The sequence below is a fragment of the Furipterus horrens genome, unplaced genomic scaffold, assembly GCF_987537825.1.
Source record: "Furipterus horrens unplaced genomic scaffold, mFurHor1.1.pri manual_scaffold_12, whole genome shotgun sequence".
Lineage (NCBI taxonomy): Eukaryota > Metazoa > Chordata > Mammalia > Chiroptera > Furipteridae > Furipterus > Furipterus horrens.
Window position 1 is genome coordinate 56037552 of NW_028327182.1, and position 15925 is coordinate 56053476.

Sequence of the window (15925 nt, forward strand, 5' to 3'; positions counted from 1 at the left end):
CTTTCCTATATTCTTCTTTTTTAAAAAATTAATTTATTAAATTTTATAACAATAAAAAATAACAATTGCCTCCTCTCAGACTTAAGACCCTTTATAATCTTATAAAGGACAATGGTTAAAGGTCTTGTGCTCCTCTAACTTCTTCAAGCTGGACATGGTCATCGTCCTACCTACCCTTGGGTCCAGAAATCCCTAATAAGAGTGGGGGTGTGGAGGGGAGGTTGGCCTTCCCACATGGGGAAGGATCTTGCAGACTCCAGGTCAGTTGGCTGTCCCCACACCACGGCATGCTTGGTTTAACAGGCTGGCATCCTTGTTGTATTCTGGGGACAACAGATTTGGCAACAAGGTTAAAAGGCATCATTCAATCCATAACCACTAGATGACAAAAGGCAGGGATTAATTTTTCAATATCCCATATTAGGGGAAAAAGGGGCTTCTTTGTAGGAAGGTGTGCCAGGTACATCTCCCCTGTCCAAAACCCTTTTGCCCATTATACTTAGTTTGGGCTGAGGGGAATATTTTAGGTTTCCCTACTCTCAGACCTCTGGCCCTTTCTGTCCAAGCCTTTAGGGTAGAAAAGAGAAACCAGTTTTAAAGTGAAGCCCACAGACCACCCCATGCTTCACCAACCCAGCCACTTAGTTCAACCAAACCGTTGAGTCTCAGGAGGCAGCGCTGCAGACAGGATTAAGTGAGGCCTGTACGTATGGATAATCACTTAGGTAATGAGATCATAGGCTTATGCCCTCTGGTTCACCTTTGCTCAGTTGTTTGTGTTGTTCATTAGTCTCCTGTAATAGGTGATAGCATAAGGTATTTTTCTTTCGTTGCCTGGCTTATTTTGCTAAGCATAATTCTCTCTAGTTCCATCCATGTTGTTGCAAATGGTAGAAGTTCCTTCTTTCTTTCTACTACATAGTACTCCATTGTGTAAATGTACCACAGATTTTAGATCCACTCATCTACAGATAGGCACTTAGGTTGTTTCCAGCACTTGGCTATTGTAAGTAGTGCTGCTATGAACATACGGGTGCATAGGTTCTTTTGAATTGGTGTTTCAGGATTCTTCGGATATAATCCTAGCAATGGAATTGCTGGTTCAAAAGGCAGTTCCATTTTTAGTTTTTAGAGGAAATTCCATACTGTTTTCCATAATGGCTGCACCAGTCTGCATTCCCACCAGCAGTGCACCATGGTTCGCTTTTCTCCGCATCCTCGCCAGCACATGTTGTTTATTGACTTGTTGATGATGGCCTGAATGGATTCTTTATAATCTGTTTTCCTTTTTTCTGTACTTCGATCTCATATACTTAAGCCAGATAGGGCTTCCAGAAGTTAGCTGTTCACAATATGAAAAAGATCAAGTTGAATTCATTTTGTTGACAGTATAAAGAACAGATGTTATCATAAAATAGGAAGAAGAGGAGAACTGGTCAGTGACTAATAACACGATATTTTGTGAAGTCTTTGTGTACAGAAATAGCAATGGAAAATTTCTACAAAACAACCTGTATAACCATGGTCTGAAATGTGTGCTTTTGTATTATGGGCATATGTGGTCTAGTATTTAGTCATCATTTAAAACTACAGAGTGATTAATAACTTCTAAGGAATTTTAAGACTTCTATTGGTATATAAGACATGAACTGTAGTCATTAAAGTTCCTATCAGTATTTTTTTAGTTTACATTGAAATATAACTTCAAATAAAAACTTTGCTTTAGATTTTTTATTGTAATATCACTGTTTATACTTTATTGCTAAATGTAAACAGAAGAATTTCTGTAACTTAACTATGTTAAAGAACATATGCTGTGGTGAGAGATCTCAAGTGCAACCAAAATAGAGTTGTCTTATTATTACCAAGAGACCAACAAGCCATGTTCTGAGTATATATATGAAACCATATACTTTAATCCTATTAAAAATAATAAAACAAGGAAGGGGGCTTTTTAAGCAGAAGGCAAATTCTGCTGTATGGTTTTATGATTTTAAAGAGAAATTCATTCAGCAAATATTTATTGAGCAACCACTCTGTTCCAGCCGTGATTCTAGATAGTGGGGATAAAGCAGGAAAGAAAATTGACAGAAATCCATTCAATTCTAGTCAGGGAGACAGATGATAAACAAGTCATGTAGCAGAGTAGCCAGTTATGGGTGCTAAGGTAAAAGGGAAATAGAGCATGCTGAGTGGAGATGGGGCTCTGAGGTGTGGCAGGGGATACAGTCCGCAAGGGATTTTCTGAGAAGGTGCTATTTGAGAAAAGACCTGAATGGTGGAAAGGAGTGAGTGATGCTCATTTCTGTGTGAAGATGGTCAGGAGTGGGTGAAGAGGATATGCACACACCCTGGGCACCTTATTCGAGGGGTAATCGCCCTAAAATGGAATTATTTTTTGGAGGTTGGGCCTCTTATAGTAGAGGCTTCCCCCACTAAATGAGTGTTCTAGGAACCCAACTGTATCAGTGTACCTGCTGACATTGTTGTGAGAGGCTGCATTTGGCTTCAGTGAATTTTTGAAGACTCTTTCAACATGTTTGCCTATTTCATGGTGGACAATTTATGAGCACATCTACCCATACTGTGCTCAATGTTCAGCAGTTTTTGACCAAAAATGGCATGACCCCCATGCCCCACCCTCCCTATTCACCTGATCTCACCCTGAGTGGCATTTTTTTTTTTGTTTCTCTGGATGAAAAAATAAAAATCCTCAAAGAGAAATGCTTTGCCAATGTGGAAGAGGTGAAACAAAAAACAGCAGAAGCACTAAAAGGCATCAAAATTGACAAGTTCAAAACAGAGCAGTGGAAAAAAATGTTTCGATAGGTGTATTGTATCAAATGGAGAGTACTTTGAAGGTGACTGAAGCTTAAACATGTAAGAATAAATACACAATTTTTTATAACTAAATTCTGTTTCGTGGGCTGTGGTCCCCTCTCATACTTAGTCCTGCTTGAGTGAGACACATGCTGGTCCAGTGTGGCTGGACCAACAAGAGCCAGTGGTGGGGAGACTGAGTAGTAGATCAGGTTTGAGATGGGGACCCAGGCCTTGTGTGTCTTTGTAATGATTTTGTTTTTTACTGGAGGGTAGGGAAGCATTGGAGGATTTTAAGCCTAGGCGTGGCTAACTTGTATGTTTTAATAAAAAGAAGCATAGCTCCTTAGTCAACTGTGTTGAGGTTTAGATGATTTGAGTTGGAGGAAAAAAACTGTTCTCTTCTGTAGTATTGAGACCCTCATTGACCCTCATTAAAATTCCTTTGTTAAAATTTGTTAATCCAACAGATAATGTTAAATTTTTTTAAAACAACAAATAATGAGGGTCTACTATGTGTTAGGATCTGTATTAGGCACTGGGGGATGCTTTCTTATGGAATTAATAATCTAATGGTAGATTTTAAAAAACCCTCTGTAATTAAAGTATGGATCATACAACTGTTCAAGAATAAGGTTTATTTTATTGCCCCTAATTTAATGAGCTCTTACTATGTCAAGCACTGTGCCAGATGCTGGGAGGACCAAGGCGATGCATTTACTTCCTTGCCACAAGGTACGCTTAGTCTGAGAGGAGGACCATATGAGTGAGGCATTCATGACTAATTCACTGTGCTGTCTACATATGTCTTGCTGCCCTGCCCCTGTCATTCTTCTTACCAGACTGCAAGAGGCTGTATGTTATGCATCTTTGTGTCTTCAGACCTGACCCAGTATCTGGCACTGGGTATTTACTGGTTGGGGTTTTCCTTGTTCTAGCATTTGCTATTTGTTGTAGATGGCCTGGTGATCCTCCTCCCATTAATTACAATTACAATGTACATTTGCTTTTGTTTTGTTTTTAATATTAGAATTGAAAGGATAGTGAATGATTTTTTTAAAATAACACAATCTCTATCAACTATAGGAAAACACACAAGAGGCCAAGAGGGTCCTATGTTTCTACAAAAAGGGTAGTGAGAACATTTCTTTGTGGAAGTGAAGAATATTTCTTCCATTTTCTTACGGTAAAGAAATAGTTCTTTGTACTGATACTATTCACCACCCCAAAAATGGGAAAATAAAAATAGACTGAGTTATTAAGCCAATGTTTAATGGAGGATGGGTGCAAGTGTGTGTCCAAACCATTCTACTCATTCATGTTTTCTGCCTAGCTCTTGTAAGAATGTGAGTTTGCAATCCTGGAGCTTATTCCTTGAGGTTAGCACCTACTTTTTTACTCATAAATAGAGATGGAGCTCCTGTACCTGGCCTACTGCCTCTCACAGAGTGCCCAGGTGATTCATTTAAATCGTGAAACTGAGGTAGCTTTGAGGGCAAAGAAGAGAGCTACCAGCTACCAAGGGGACTGGAGAAATCACTGAAAAGAGTTGAGCTCCATCATACACCATAAGTTTCCTCAGCAGGAAAGTGGAAAGAACATTTAGGTTGAAAGAATAACCTGTGTCAGTGACTAGTTGAAAGGGCCTAATGTGCCCAGGGAGCATATTTGGGGGCCAGGGAGGAGAGGGGAGGGAACATAGAGGGCTGCAGTTGTGGGAAACTACATTAATAATAAAAATGTGAGGGTTTGGTTATTTCATCCTAAGATTTAAATTTCTTCTTTGGATACTGGGAGCCTTGGAAGGAAAGGTTTTAAACAGGGGTGTGACATGATCAGGGTTGTGTTTCGGGGAGAGAATACTGTTAACAATGTTAAGAGATGGATTAGAGAGAAGACTTTAAGTCTTACAGCTTGTGACTTTTGAATATGTCCAGTTGAGGTTATCAAATTGAGTTTCATAACCCAGGTGAGGGGTCAGGCAGACAGTTTGGGACTGACTTTATTTTCTTAACTGAAGCCAAAGAAGGCTTGTGATTGTACAAGGAGAGACTGGAGCAAGAAGAAAAGACTATCATGGATCCTTGGAAAGAGTAGAAGAGTGGAAGGAGAAATCATAGGGAGAGCAACAAGAGGCAGGGTTTACGGCAAAATAAGGAGGGAATTTGTGGAAGGGAGGGCAGGAGTGGTATGTGGTGCCAAGTGCTATGGTGATATTGTAAGAACAGAGTCACTCAAAAGGCCAGTAAGATACAGTGAGCAGGAAAAAAGAAGTTTATTGGGAGAATCAGCAAGCAGGGAGGGAGCCCTGCTGTGGGTGGCTAGGATTCTGAACTTCTAGGGGAGAGAGGAGTTGCTTTATAGGGGGAAGAAAAAAAGGGATTTTTGAGCTTAGTTGGCCGTATGGTTATCTCGCAGCTGCAGTTGCAACGGGCTGATCAAAGTGGAATGCAGTTTTAGTTTATTTTCAGTTTGAAGCACCCCATTATCTCCCAGGCAGCTGCAGGTGGGGAACTCCCAGCCTGAAACATCATTATCTCCCAGGCAGCTGCAGGCGGGGGGGGGGGGGGGGGGTGAGGGGGGTGGGAACTGGGGATATCATTCTAGCCTTTTTGTTTTAATAAAAGAAGGTGAAGGATGGGGAGTTTTTTGGGGCAGCAGAGTGGTTTTGTGTGCCAGAGACTGGATGGGAGAGGCGTTGTCGAATCTCTCTTCTATAACGACTTTCTGTGGAGTTAGGGCAATGGGAGGGGGTTGACTGCTGGCTTGGTATCATCTCTTGCCATGGGTTGATATCTGAAAGATCTTAATAAGAGTACATTATGGATGGTAGAGGCTGTCATGGATTGGACCATTTTTTGAATAAAGTTAACTAGCAGTTTGGGGAAGCAAGGGCCAAGGACGAGGAATAATGGGAGGAGAAGCAGTGGGGTTACGAGAGGCACTAGGATTGCTTTGAAGGGAGAGAAGTATGAGAGGAAGGTTCCAAACCAGGATTTTCTGTATGCCGGTTCCCTAGCTTGGGCAATAATGTCAATGTGTTTATTAAGTACTTGTAATTTTTTTCTGTTATGCCTGTATTGTTAATGTAAAAACAGCAAGTTTCATTGCGTATGGCGCAGGTTCCCTCTGCTTTGGCTGTGAGGATGTCTAGGGCCCTCCTGTTTTGGAGAACTGTCTGCTAGGCGTTTTAGGGATTCTTACTGTTTTCTAGGGCTTGGAGGGTGGTATTCCAAGTTTCTTGAAGGGATAAAGAGAGTTAGGATTGAATTCTCTAACTGGCGTATTTCTACAAACCAGAAGAAGCCTCTATATATGGAGTGCCCTATTCCCAGTTGTTTAAGGATAGGATTGCTGTACGCATGTCCGCCAAACTCAGACCACTGATGGTCTCGTTTGTGTTGGGGGCAGGACAAGAGGGAGGTTGGGGATTGCCTTGGAAGTGGCCATTAACTCATTCTATCTTCCCTGATGACTGGGGTCGGAATGGGATGCAAAGTCACCACTTAATGTTTAGTGCCTGAACCACTTGCAGGGATATTTGTAAAACAAAGGTAGGGCCATTATCTGTCTGAAGAGAGGAGGGGTTGGGAAGTAGGGCAGGACTAGAAAGTAGTGGATGAATGCCTGATGCCCAATGAGACAGGTTAGGGGAGGGGTACTTAGGGGTTGGGTCACCTTGCCATCTATTCCTAGAACCGATATGGCAGAGGGAATTAGGAACACCAAAAATTCGGGCAGGACATAATTCATGGCTTCCATATTAAGGATAAAGGAGACAAGCTTACCTGCCACCAGTATGTTTACCCTGGTTTTTGCAGCCATGTCGGTGAGAGGCGGGGCTCCTGAATCCAGCCCCGTCAGGCAGTGGAAAGTTCGAGGAGGTCTGGGACTGAGAGGCTCGCGTCCAGATCCACTGCCGGGGTAGGCAGTCTAGTCCCCCAGTTAGAGGCCGTTGGACATTTAAACTGCCAGTGACCTGTCTTTTGACAGAGAGGGCAGGGACCTGGAGGAGGTAAGCGGGGGTTTGGACAGAGCTTTGCCCAATGTCCCTCCTGACCGCACTAGAAATGGGTCCTGAGGCTGCCTGTTGGTGGAGGCTTTGCCTTTAGGCTCAATTTATTCCTTGAGGTTGTTTTCAAGGACATTAGCTAGCAGAAGATACTGCTTATCTTCCCATTCCTCTTGGTCCTTTTCCCTCTCCTTTTCTTTTTGTTCCTGTTTGTCTTGCCAGTTGTTGAATACTCTGAAGGCAACCTGAATGAGTTCACTTTGGGAGGTCTCAGGGCCGGCCTCTAACTTTTGGAGCTTCTTTCGAATGTCTGGAGCCAAGTGACTAATGAAGTAGGTGTGTAAAAAGAGGCATCCCTCGGGGAAAGTGGGGTCTAGATTGGTGTATTTTTGGATGGAACCTGTGAGCCTTGTTAAGAAGGCAGCTGGATTTTCACTAGGATCCTGGGTGACCTCGAGGGTTTTGTCATAGTTGACAGCCTTAAAGCCTGATTTGCGCATCCCAGCAAGGAGACACGCAAGGAAGTGGGACATTTTGCGAAGGTCAGGGGAATTCATCTGATAGTCCCAATGGGGGGGGGGGGGTTGCGGGGACTGCTATCAGCCCAATGGGATAGTCAGCATCTGTGGGTCTGTTGGCATGTAACTCATCATCATAAGCCATGGCAGCCGCCCAGATACGATTTTTCTCTAAAGGGGTTGTGATAGAAATCAAGATGGTGGTGACATCCTGGTAAGGAAGGTCATAGGTCTGGGTTAAGTATCTGAACTCTTTGATGAAACAAGTGGGGTCCTCGGAGAAAGAACCGAAACGCTGCCCAGTTTGAGAAAGATCAGCTAACTTGAAGGGGATGTGTACTCACATGACACCGTCTCTACCAGCGACCTCCTGGAGGCGATAGAGACCAGAAGTGCGAGGCTGATCGGAGGGAGGTGGGGAGAGCGGGAGAAGAGGAGGTTGGGATAGGCCCACGAGATCGGGTATGGGGAGGAGAAGGTCCAGGGTCTTGAGCGGCTGGGAACTGAGGAGTCAGGTGACTTGGGGTTCTGAAGGGGGTGAGGGGGCATCTGGCGTGGGGTTGTAAGGAAGTGGGTGGTCAGAAGGATCAAGGGTGTCCGAGGAAGAAGAAGTTAGAGGGGCTGCAGAGGGTCGAGAGGAAGGCGGCTTTTCCTGGGTGAGGAAAATTTGGTGGGTAGTGAGCTATTCGCAGAGAGTGTTTGCTTCGAAGGGTCCAGAAAGCCTGAGCAAAGGGAATTTTTGATCACTTGACCTACCACTGGAGAAAGCTGTCGATGTCTGTGAGAACTCCGAAGTCAAGTGTGCTGTTTTCTGGCCACTGACTGGTTATCCAGAGGATATTGGGGCCATGGGACAGTGGACAGAAAGACAAGTCGACAGGCCTTGACTTCTCCATTTAGTTGGAGAGGTCTGAGATTATGGACTAAACACCCAAGAGGGGTATCTTTGGGTGGGGGAGACTGACTGATTCCCATGGTGGTGGTTAGGGTTAATGTGAGTCCAAGAAAGAAGAGAAAGGTGAATCCAGGCCAACATTACCAGCTCTGCAATCTGTCAAGACAAGCGTCCCCATTCCAACTAGAGAACAGAGAGGCTAAGGCTGCGAGGGGAGGCACTGAGTTGTCCCAGGCATCCCCAGGAGTCATCAGGCCCTGGATAGTGGGTGCAGATTGACCCGAGAAGTCAGGTGATTTCGGGTGTGGTTCTGACTGAGTGTTCAGATTTAGGGTCAAACTGCCGGAGCGGTCTTGGATAGACCAGGAAACAAAACCCAGAGGAGACGAAGGCAAGGACTCACCCACGAATCCAATGACCAATGTTGTATGAGAGTATATGGCAGTTGGGAAAGGCATCAGAGGAAAAAGGAGGAGGTGGATGAGGTCAGCAAGCCAGAGGGGAAGCTCAAGCTGCTGACTCATGGAGATCTGCGAGACTCCAAGTCCAAGGATTGGAGCCAGCTCAGTGCCCAAGTCTGACTCGGGAGTCCAGGTTGAGCCGGTGTCCCAATCCTGGGTTTCAGCACCAAAATGTAAGAATGGAGTCCCTCAGAAGGCCATTAAGACGCGGTGAGGGAGCCCTACCGCGGGTGGTTAGGACTCCGAGCTTAGCAAGCAGGGAGGGAGCCCTGCTGCTGGTGGCTAGGACTCCGAGCTTCTAGGGGAGAAAGGGGTTGCTTTATAGGGGGAAGAAAATAGGGATTTTTGAGCTGTTTGGTTACCTCGCAGCTGTGGGTGTGACAGGCTGATCAAAGCAAAACATGGTTTTAGTTTATTTCCAGTTCGAAGCACCCCGTTATCTCCCAGGCGGCTACAGGCGGGGAACTTCATCATTATCTCCCAAGCAGCTGCAGGCACTGGGTAGATGGGGAATGGGAACTGGGGATGTCAGATATATAGACAAAGTATGAGATGAGGCTTTTGGACTTGACCATGTTGTATTATAATGTTTGTTGCTTTTGATTTATGTAGTCTGTTCTATTATATTTTAAGTCATTCATTGGAAGAATCATAACACCAACTTAAAATTTCCTCACAATGACTGAAAATTAATTAGTAGATGCTAAACCACTTCTTTGCAATAGTTTTGAAATAGTTGACAAGAATTAAATAAGTACAAATTATTTCAGATATGATGTATGTATAGAAAGCAAATTGTATATCTAAGACCATGCTTTCAGACTAAAGTAAAATTAAAAGCAGAGTTATATCAAATATACATTTGCCATTGGTATTTTTAAGTCAAATATTATATTATAGTGATTTTTCTTTATTTGTTTGCATAGCCTTGCACCTGTGTTTGCTCTGTTTGTACCATTTTACTGCTCCATACCAAGAGTCCAAGTGGCACATATTCTGGGCCCATTGTCCATCACAAACAAGACATTGATTTATATATTGGGACTACAGGTATAGTATGCATTTTTATGTTCATATTTCTTTAGCCAGATCTTTTCTTTTCTTTTTTTTTTATTTGTCTTTTTCTCATTTGATCTCCTTGAAAACAATGTTTTTCCCCATAAGTTTGGCTTCATAATCTATATCAAATGTTCAAAGGAAGTGTTACAGAATGAGAACATCAACGTATATAAGGTACTAGAATACTTTCATAGACTTTAAAATCTGATAAGAGTTTTCACTGTAATTTGTATCAGTGGAAAATATTTTAATTTCATTGTATAACTGCATATTATGAAGTGGAAATATATGAGAAGGGTCAAAAGATGGAAAGTGGAAAATTTCTGTCAAAACTAATTTACTGAATATGATGTCACGAATGAAGCCCTGAAGACTAAATTAGATATGCTTTACCAACCTGAGCTTTGGGTTTTGCTGGAAGCATTATCAACTTTATAACTTGTGTTGCATAGGCGTGATAGCAATGTCACCATCTGCTTAATGGTTTGATATGAAGACCATTGGGGTGCTTATTATTGGACTTAAATTGAAAAAGGTTATTTTCACCAATATTCAGTACATTTGATCATTCTTCTGTGTTCTAGGCCCTCTGGGAGATGATATATACGATTATTAGTTTTTTACCTCTAATACTTATCACTATTCTTTCACTCTCACAGCTTTTGATGTGAAATTTTTATTCAGCTTTTTTCTGTGGTACCATGTATAGCTTTGCCTTTTGATCCACTGTTAATACTTATAACATTCCTTATCCCACACATATCAAACTGGATACTCGTGTCTCTGTAAAATGCCCTCCTCCCTTCCCTTTTAACCTTTAGCATTTCCTCTAACTTCTCTAGTCTGCTGTCATGTGTTATCAGTGTCTCATCTGGGGTGGGTTTTTTTTTTTTCACTTTTACAACCATTTCTCATGAACTATGTTTATTCTTCATCTCTCACTGTACATAGCGTTAGTCTCCCTATCCGTCCTAATATTCATGTAACCTAATAGTTCATTTTTACAGTTTATTCTTATTCTAGGATTTGCTATGACATGTTTTTTTTTCTTTTTTACAATGTTACAACAGAAGGCAGAAAGCAGTGGTAGCAGAGAACCCTACACCTGACACAAGAAACCCAAGATCTAGTTGAATGTGGCACTTACTCACTTGTGACTTGGGTCAAGTTACAGAAGTCTTCTGAGCCTCATGTTGACTCTGTAGTTCTATCCAACTCTAATGTTATGTGCCATCTTTGAGAATGAAAAACATTGTTCTATTAATTATAGAGTAGGAATTCAGTGGAGCATTGTATAAAGTCTTTGGAACCAGGTGAACTTGGTTTAATTACTTACTCTGATTATTATTTTCTTTGTCTGAGCCCCCATTTTCCCAGGTCATTTGAAAGATTAGAGATAATAGTATTGAGTGTTTAGGATAATCTGAACAGATAATAACAACTAAGTCCACTGGTTCTTATTATTAATGAATAATTTTTGTCTATAGCTATCGCCATATGTGTTCTGAGATAGTGAATTTTTTATTTTGTTTTTTGGTGAGGTAGAAGTTGGGATCAGAAAGTACAGGTGGAGAGGCCTTAATTGGCTTTTTGATAAACTCTAAAGTCCCTCTATTTGCCTATTCAGTATCAACTCCCAACCCTCCCCACCTTGAAGTGAGTATGAACCCCTTATTCTTTTTGTTTATGCTCTCTCTTCCTCTCTCCCTCCCTCCTCTCTAAACCTTTGTGTATGTTTCTGTTCCTTACTGTCTTCCATACAGCTTCTTGAAGCCACAGACATGGAGAATAAAATTAAGTGAGTTGTTGTCAAGGAGCGCAGCAGTGAGAAAAAAACATATACACTGTCAAAACATAAGCAGACATAATTGGGACCAAACAGACAATAAGATGAGGGGCTTAAGAGTCCACTGGAAATAATTTTTTACTGAAAAAATTATGTTTATCTTTCTTGTGTATGAGGCATAGTTGCATGGACCAATCATGATACAGGACTGTGGAGCCAGACCACTTGAGTATACACTCACAGCTCCACCACTCACCAGCTCTTTGACCTGGAGCAAGTTACTTAACCTCTCTGTTTTCTCATGGGTAAAATAGAGATAATAATAGAACTTAACCACATAGCATGATTAGGAGGATCCAGTAAGTTTAACATATGAAAAGCATTAAGATAACATAATAAGTGCTATGAAAGTTTTAGCTATTTTATTATTATTTATATTTTTAGAAGAAACTACAAAAAAATATTTCCTTTTAAATAAGATAATTCTTGTCCTTGTTATTGTCAGTCATTTACACTAAAGAAAGATCCATGCCTACTAGATCAAAGAACTGAATTTTAGATCAAGGGATTAAATTTAAAGTTGCAACAAACATTCATTTTTACTTAAGCTAGAACTAGATCAAAGCTTGTCAGCCACCTTTTACCTGTGCTTTGTCATCTCTTACCTTTGTATCTGTCTTCTTTCTATATATCTTTTTTTCTACGTATTCTTGATAAATGTATAGAACTTTGAGGTTTTTACCTAGCACAATGTCAAGAATGAACCTGGGTATCTTGCTTCTTTCTGTACATGCAGAAGTACCTAAATTCCTGATCTAAAGATCTAAATGTGAACAAACACTAGGCTACAAATCTTCACTTTCTTGTGGAACACTTTGAAATAGATGTCTTATAACTTTTTAAAAACCCTGAGCACAACACTTGGATGTAAGTGATTTAGAAAGCAAATGGAGAGATTTCATGAGACTTAATTCTAATTACTTTTGCCATTTAACTACAGTATTCCCTCACTTATTACGGGTATTACATTCCAGAACCCCCGCAAAGTAGGAACCTTACATTTATTCTACACTCTTAAACCTACGTAACTTTAACAACATATGTATGTATATAGTACCGCAAAATCCCGCGATATAGCGAAAAATACGTGATAAATAATTAAATATAATATTTTGAAAATCTGGCAATACGGGCCGCAATAAGTAAACCACGATATAGAGAGGGACTACTGTACCTCAAAAGTAGAAACAACCAGAAGTTCCAGAAAATCAAACTGCATGGAAGTCCAGCAAACAAAGATATAAAGAAGAAATACTCATCCAGACCAGTAAGAGGAGCGGAGCCGGGACAGAGAGGACACAGTGTGGTGGTGGCAGCAGCAACAACAACAGCAGGCTGGCGGAAAGCGCAGTTACACATTTTAAAAAGTCAGAAGGACACCTCGGGAGCGTTCCCAGATCCTGACCAGACCGCGAAGCTCACTGTCCCAGCACCGGGGAAAATCAAGCCTCATTGCTTTTGACTGTGCAAACCAGTGGGGGTTGTGATGGAGGCAGAAACTGCCAGTCTCTCAGCAGAGTCTGCTTGTTTAAAGGGCCCCCATGGAACTAGAACGTCTGCAGACACATCCACTCTGGGAACAACAGCCAGGGAAACAGCTAGAGAGGCACCAGCCCCATACGGAAGTGGGAGAAGTGCCTGGAAAAGGGGCGAGTGCTGGGCAGGTGGCATTGTTCCCTCTCAGACCCCTCCCCCACATACAGCGCCACAACATGGTGAAACAGGTCACCCTGTACTAAAGAATTCTTAAGGCTCTGCCCCTTACAATGTAACAGGAGTGATAGCTTTACCTAAGACACAGAGGTAAACACACACAGGAGACTTCCGTCCAAGATGGAGGCATAAACTGACACACTCCGTCTCCCTCCACAACTAAGAAGGAATATAACTACCACAAAACCAGAAATAACTAGAAGTTCCAGAAAATAAATGGAAGTCCTACGTATAAAGTTATAAAGAAGTGGTGCTCACCTGGATGGGTAGGAGGGGCGAAGCTGGGGCAGAGAGGCCAAGCTGTGCTGGTGGTGGCAGCTGTGGCGATGGCAGCAGGACAGCGATAAGCACAGACACCTGTACTTAAGGGGAGGCAAGAAGCACCTGGGGAGCACCCCCAGCTGCAGACCAGACCCATCAGCTTGCGATTCCAATGCTGGGGAAGGCAGACCTCCATTGCCTTGCACTGTGAGGCCCAGAGGGGGTAGGGACAGAGGAGGAGGCTCCCAGTCTCTCAGCACAGAGTGAACGGCAGGAATCTATCTTGGACCCCCCCAACTCCCACAGAAAACACCACATCGAGGTGAGAAGAGTTGCCTGGTAGTGACGAGTGCATGGGGCTCCGCCCCCTATAGGAGGTGTGACAGTCCTGCCCAGGGAGCAAAGGTAAACACAAAATTGTCAGAATGGCACAGATCATGATAGAGATTCTGGTGATGCATCTGACCAGACAGCAAATATCTAATCTAATGAAGCAGCAGATAGGAAATCTTTCTGAGACACAGTTCAGAGCTTTGGTTATAAAAATGCTTACAAACCTAAGAGCAGATCTTAAATAAGACAGGGAAGGAATGAAGGCTAGTCCTGTTGAAATGAACAAAAACACATACAAAACTAGTGGTGAGGGAAAGAAAACCAGGGATCAAATCAACAAATGGGAACATAGGGAAGGAACAAACCATCAACCAGTGTAGAAAGAGGAAACAAAAAATGAGGAAAATGAGCAGAGGCTCAGAAACCTATGGGACAGATATAAGTGGGCCAACATCCAAATCATAGGGTTACCAATAGGTGAAGAAGAACTAGAAACTAAAAAATTATGTGAAAAAATAATGAAGCAGAACTTCCCTAACTTGGGGAAGGAAATAGACTTACAGGTCCAGGAAGCACAGAGAGTTCCAAAGAAGCTGGACTCAGGGAGAACCACACTAAGACACATTATAATCAAAATGTCAAAAATTAGAGGTTACAGAGAGAACCTTAAAAGCAGAAAGAGAGAAGAAGAAAGTTATGTACAAAGGGATCCCAATAAGAGTATAAACTCATTTCTTAAAAGAAACTCTACAGGCAAGAAGGGATTGGCAAGAAATATTCAAAGGAATGAAAATCAAAAACCTACAGCCATGATTACTCTATCCAGCAAAGCTATCATTCAGAATAGAAGGGCAGAGAAAGTGCTTCCAGGACAAAGTAAAACTGAAGGACTTCATCAGATCCAAACCATTGTTATATGAAATGTTAAAGGGACTTGTTTAGGAGAAAGAGAATCAAAATTATGAGCATTAAAATGAAAACTCTATGACAACAACCAAGAACAGAAGGTAGGGAACCAAAACAAAGGCAAACTAAGTAGGCAATGAGAGTGGGAAAAGAATTATAGGTATGGGGAGCATTTTGGGGGGAGACCAGCAGGGAGAGTGGAGGGGGAAAGAGAGGGAGATGGTACAGGAATTAAGAAGCATAGGAGGGAATGGAGTAGAAAGTAAGATGTTGAGAAGAACTATATGCACAATCAATGGGCATGGACTAAGGGGGAGCACAGTTGGAGGGGTGTCACTGGGTGGAGGGGAACAAAGGGAAAAGAAATTGGGACAACTGTAATAGCATAATCAATAAAGCATATTCAAAGGAAAAATGAGAGAATTATGTAAACTAATATTAATGTCACTACCTGAAAATACACTTTGGATGGTGACTACATATTTTTTATGTTATTTATTCTAATAATTCTTTATATGTAGTATTGTATTTAACTTAACTAATGTACATTTGTAAATAAGAATATACATGGATTTTACTTATTTTTGTTTGCATGGGAGTGGGCCAGATTCAATCCATTTTAGGCTATTAAATGTTGAAATCTTGATTAAAGAAGAAGAGAAAAATTAATATATTATTTTCTTTTAAATAACCAAATTGATATTTATTAATTTCTATTTGTTTATATTATGATGTATAAGTAATCCTTAACTTAAATGGTTATGATTATAGTTATTTAAAAATTAGTAAGTGTTACTGGCAGTTGAATTTCATTTTTAGTTGCCTTTCTATTTTTTTATAGCTTTTCACCTCTGGTTCCTCCATCTGGATTGTAGCCATAAGTGGACTTGTAAGTGTGATTCCCTCTTCTTTTTATTTCTTTTCTGAAGAAACTTTAGGAAAAATGTCATCTTTAGATTATGGGTCATATTCAGTTGTCTCCAACATGTTAAAACACTTTGTTAGGTCCTGTTTCAATGCTGCTTCCTTAGTGATTAAAAAAAAAAAAAGGCCAGTTACATGAATAATTGAGATGAAAGAAGCCTGTTTGTCTTAGTTTTC

The 15925-nt window shown here is 41.5% G+C and overlaps 1 protein-coding gene across 2 annotated transcripts in view; it reads left to right on the plus strand.

The window, feature by feature from the left end:
* UBAC2 (UBA domain containing 2) overlaps positions 1-15925 on the plus strand; it is a 243675-nt gene that overhangs the window by 132353 nt on the left and 95397 nt on the right. For both annotated transcript variants that reach the window (XM_090258506.1, XM_090258508.1), the window contains 2 exons: positions 9633-9756; positions 15666-15713. In XM_090258506.1, the coding sequence (XP_090114632.1) occupies positions 9633-9756; positions 15666-15713 (172 nt within the window). The remainder of the gene's footprint in view (positions 1-9632; positions 9757-15665; positions 15714-15925) is intronic.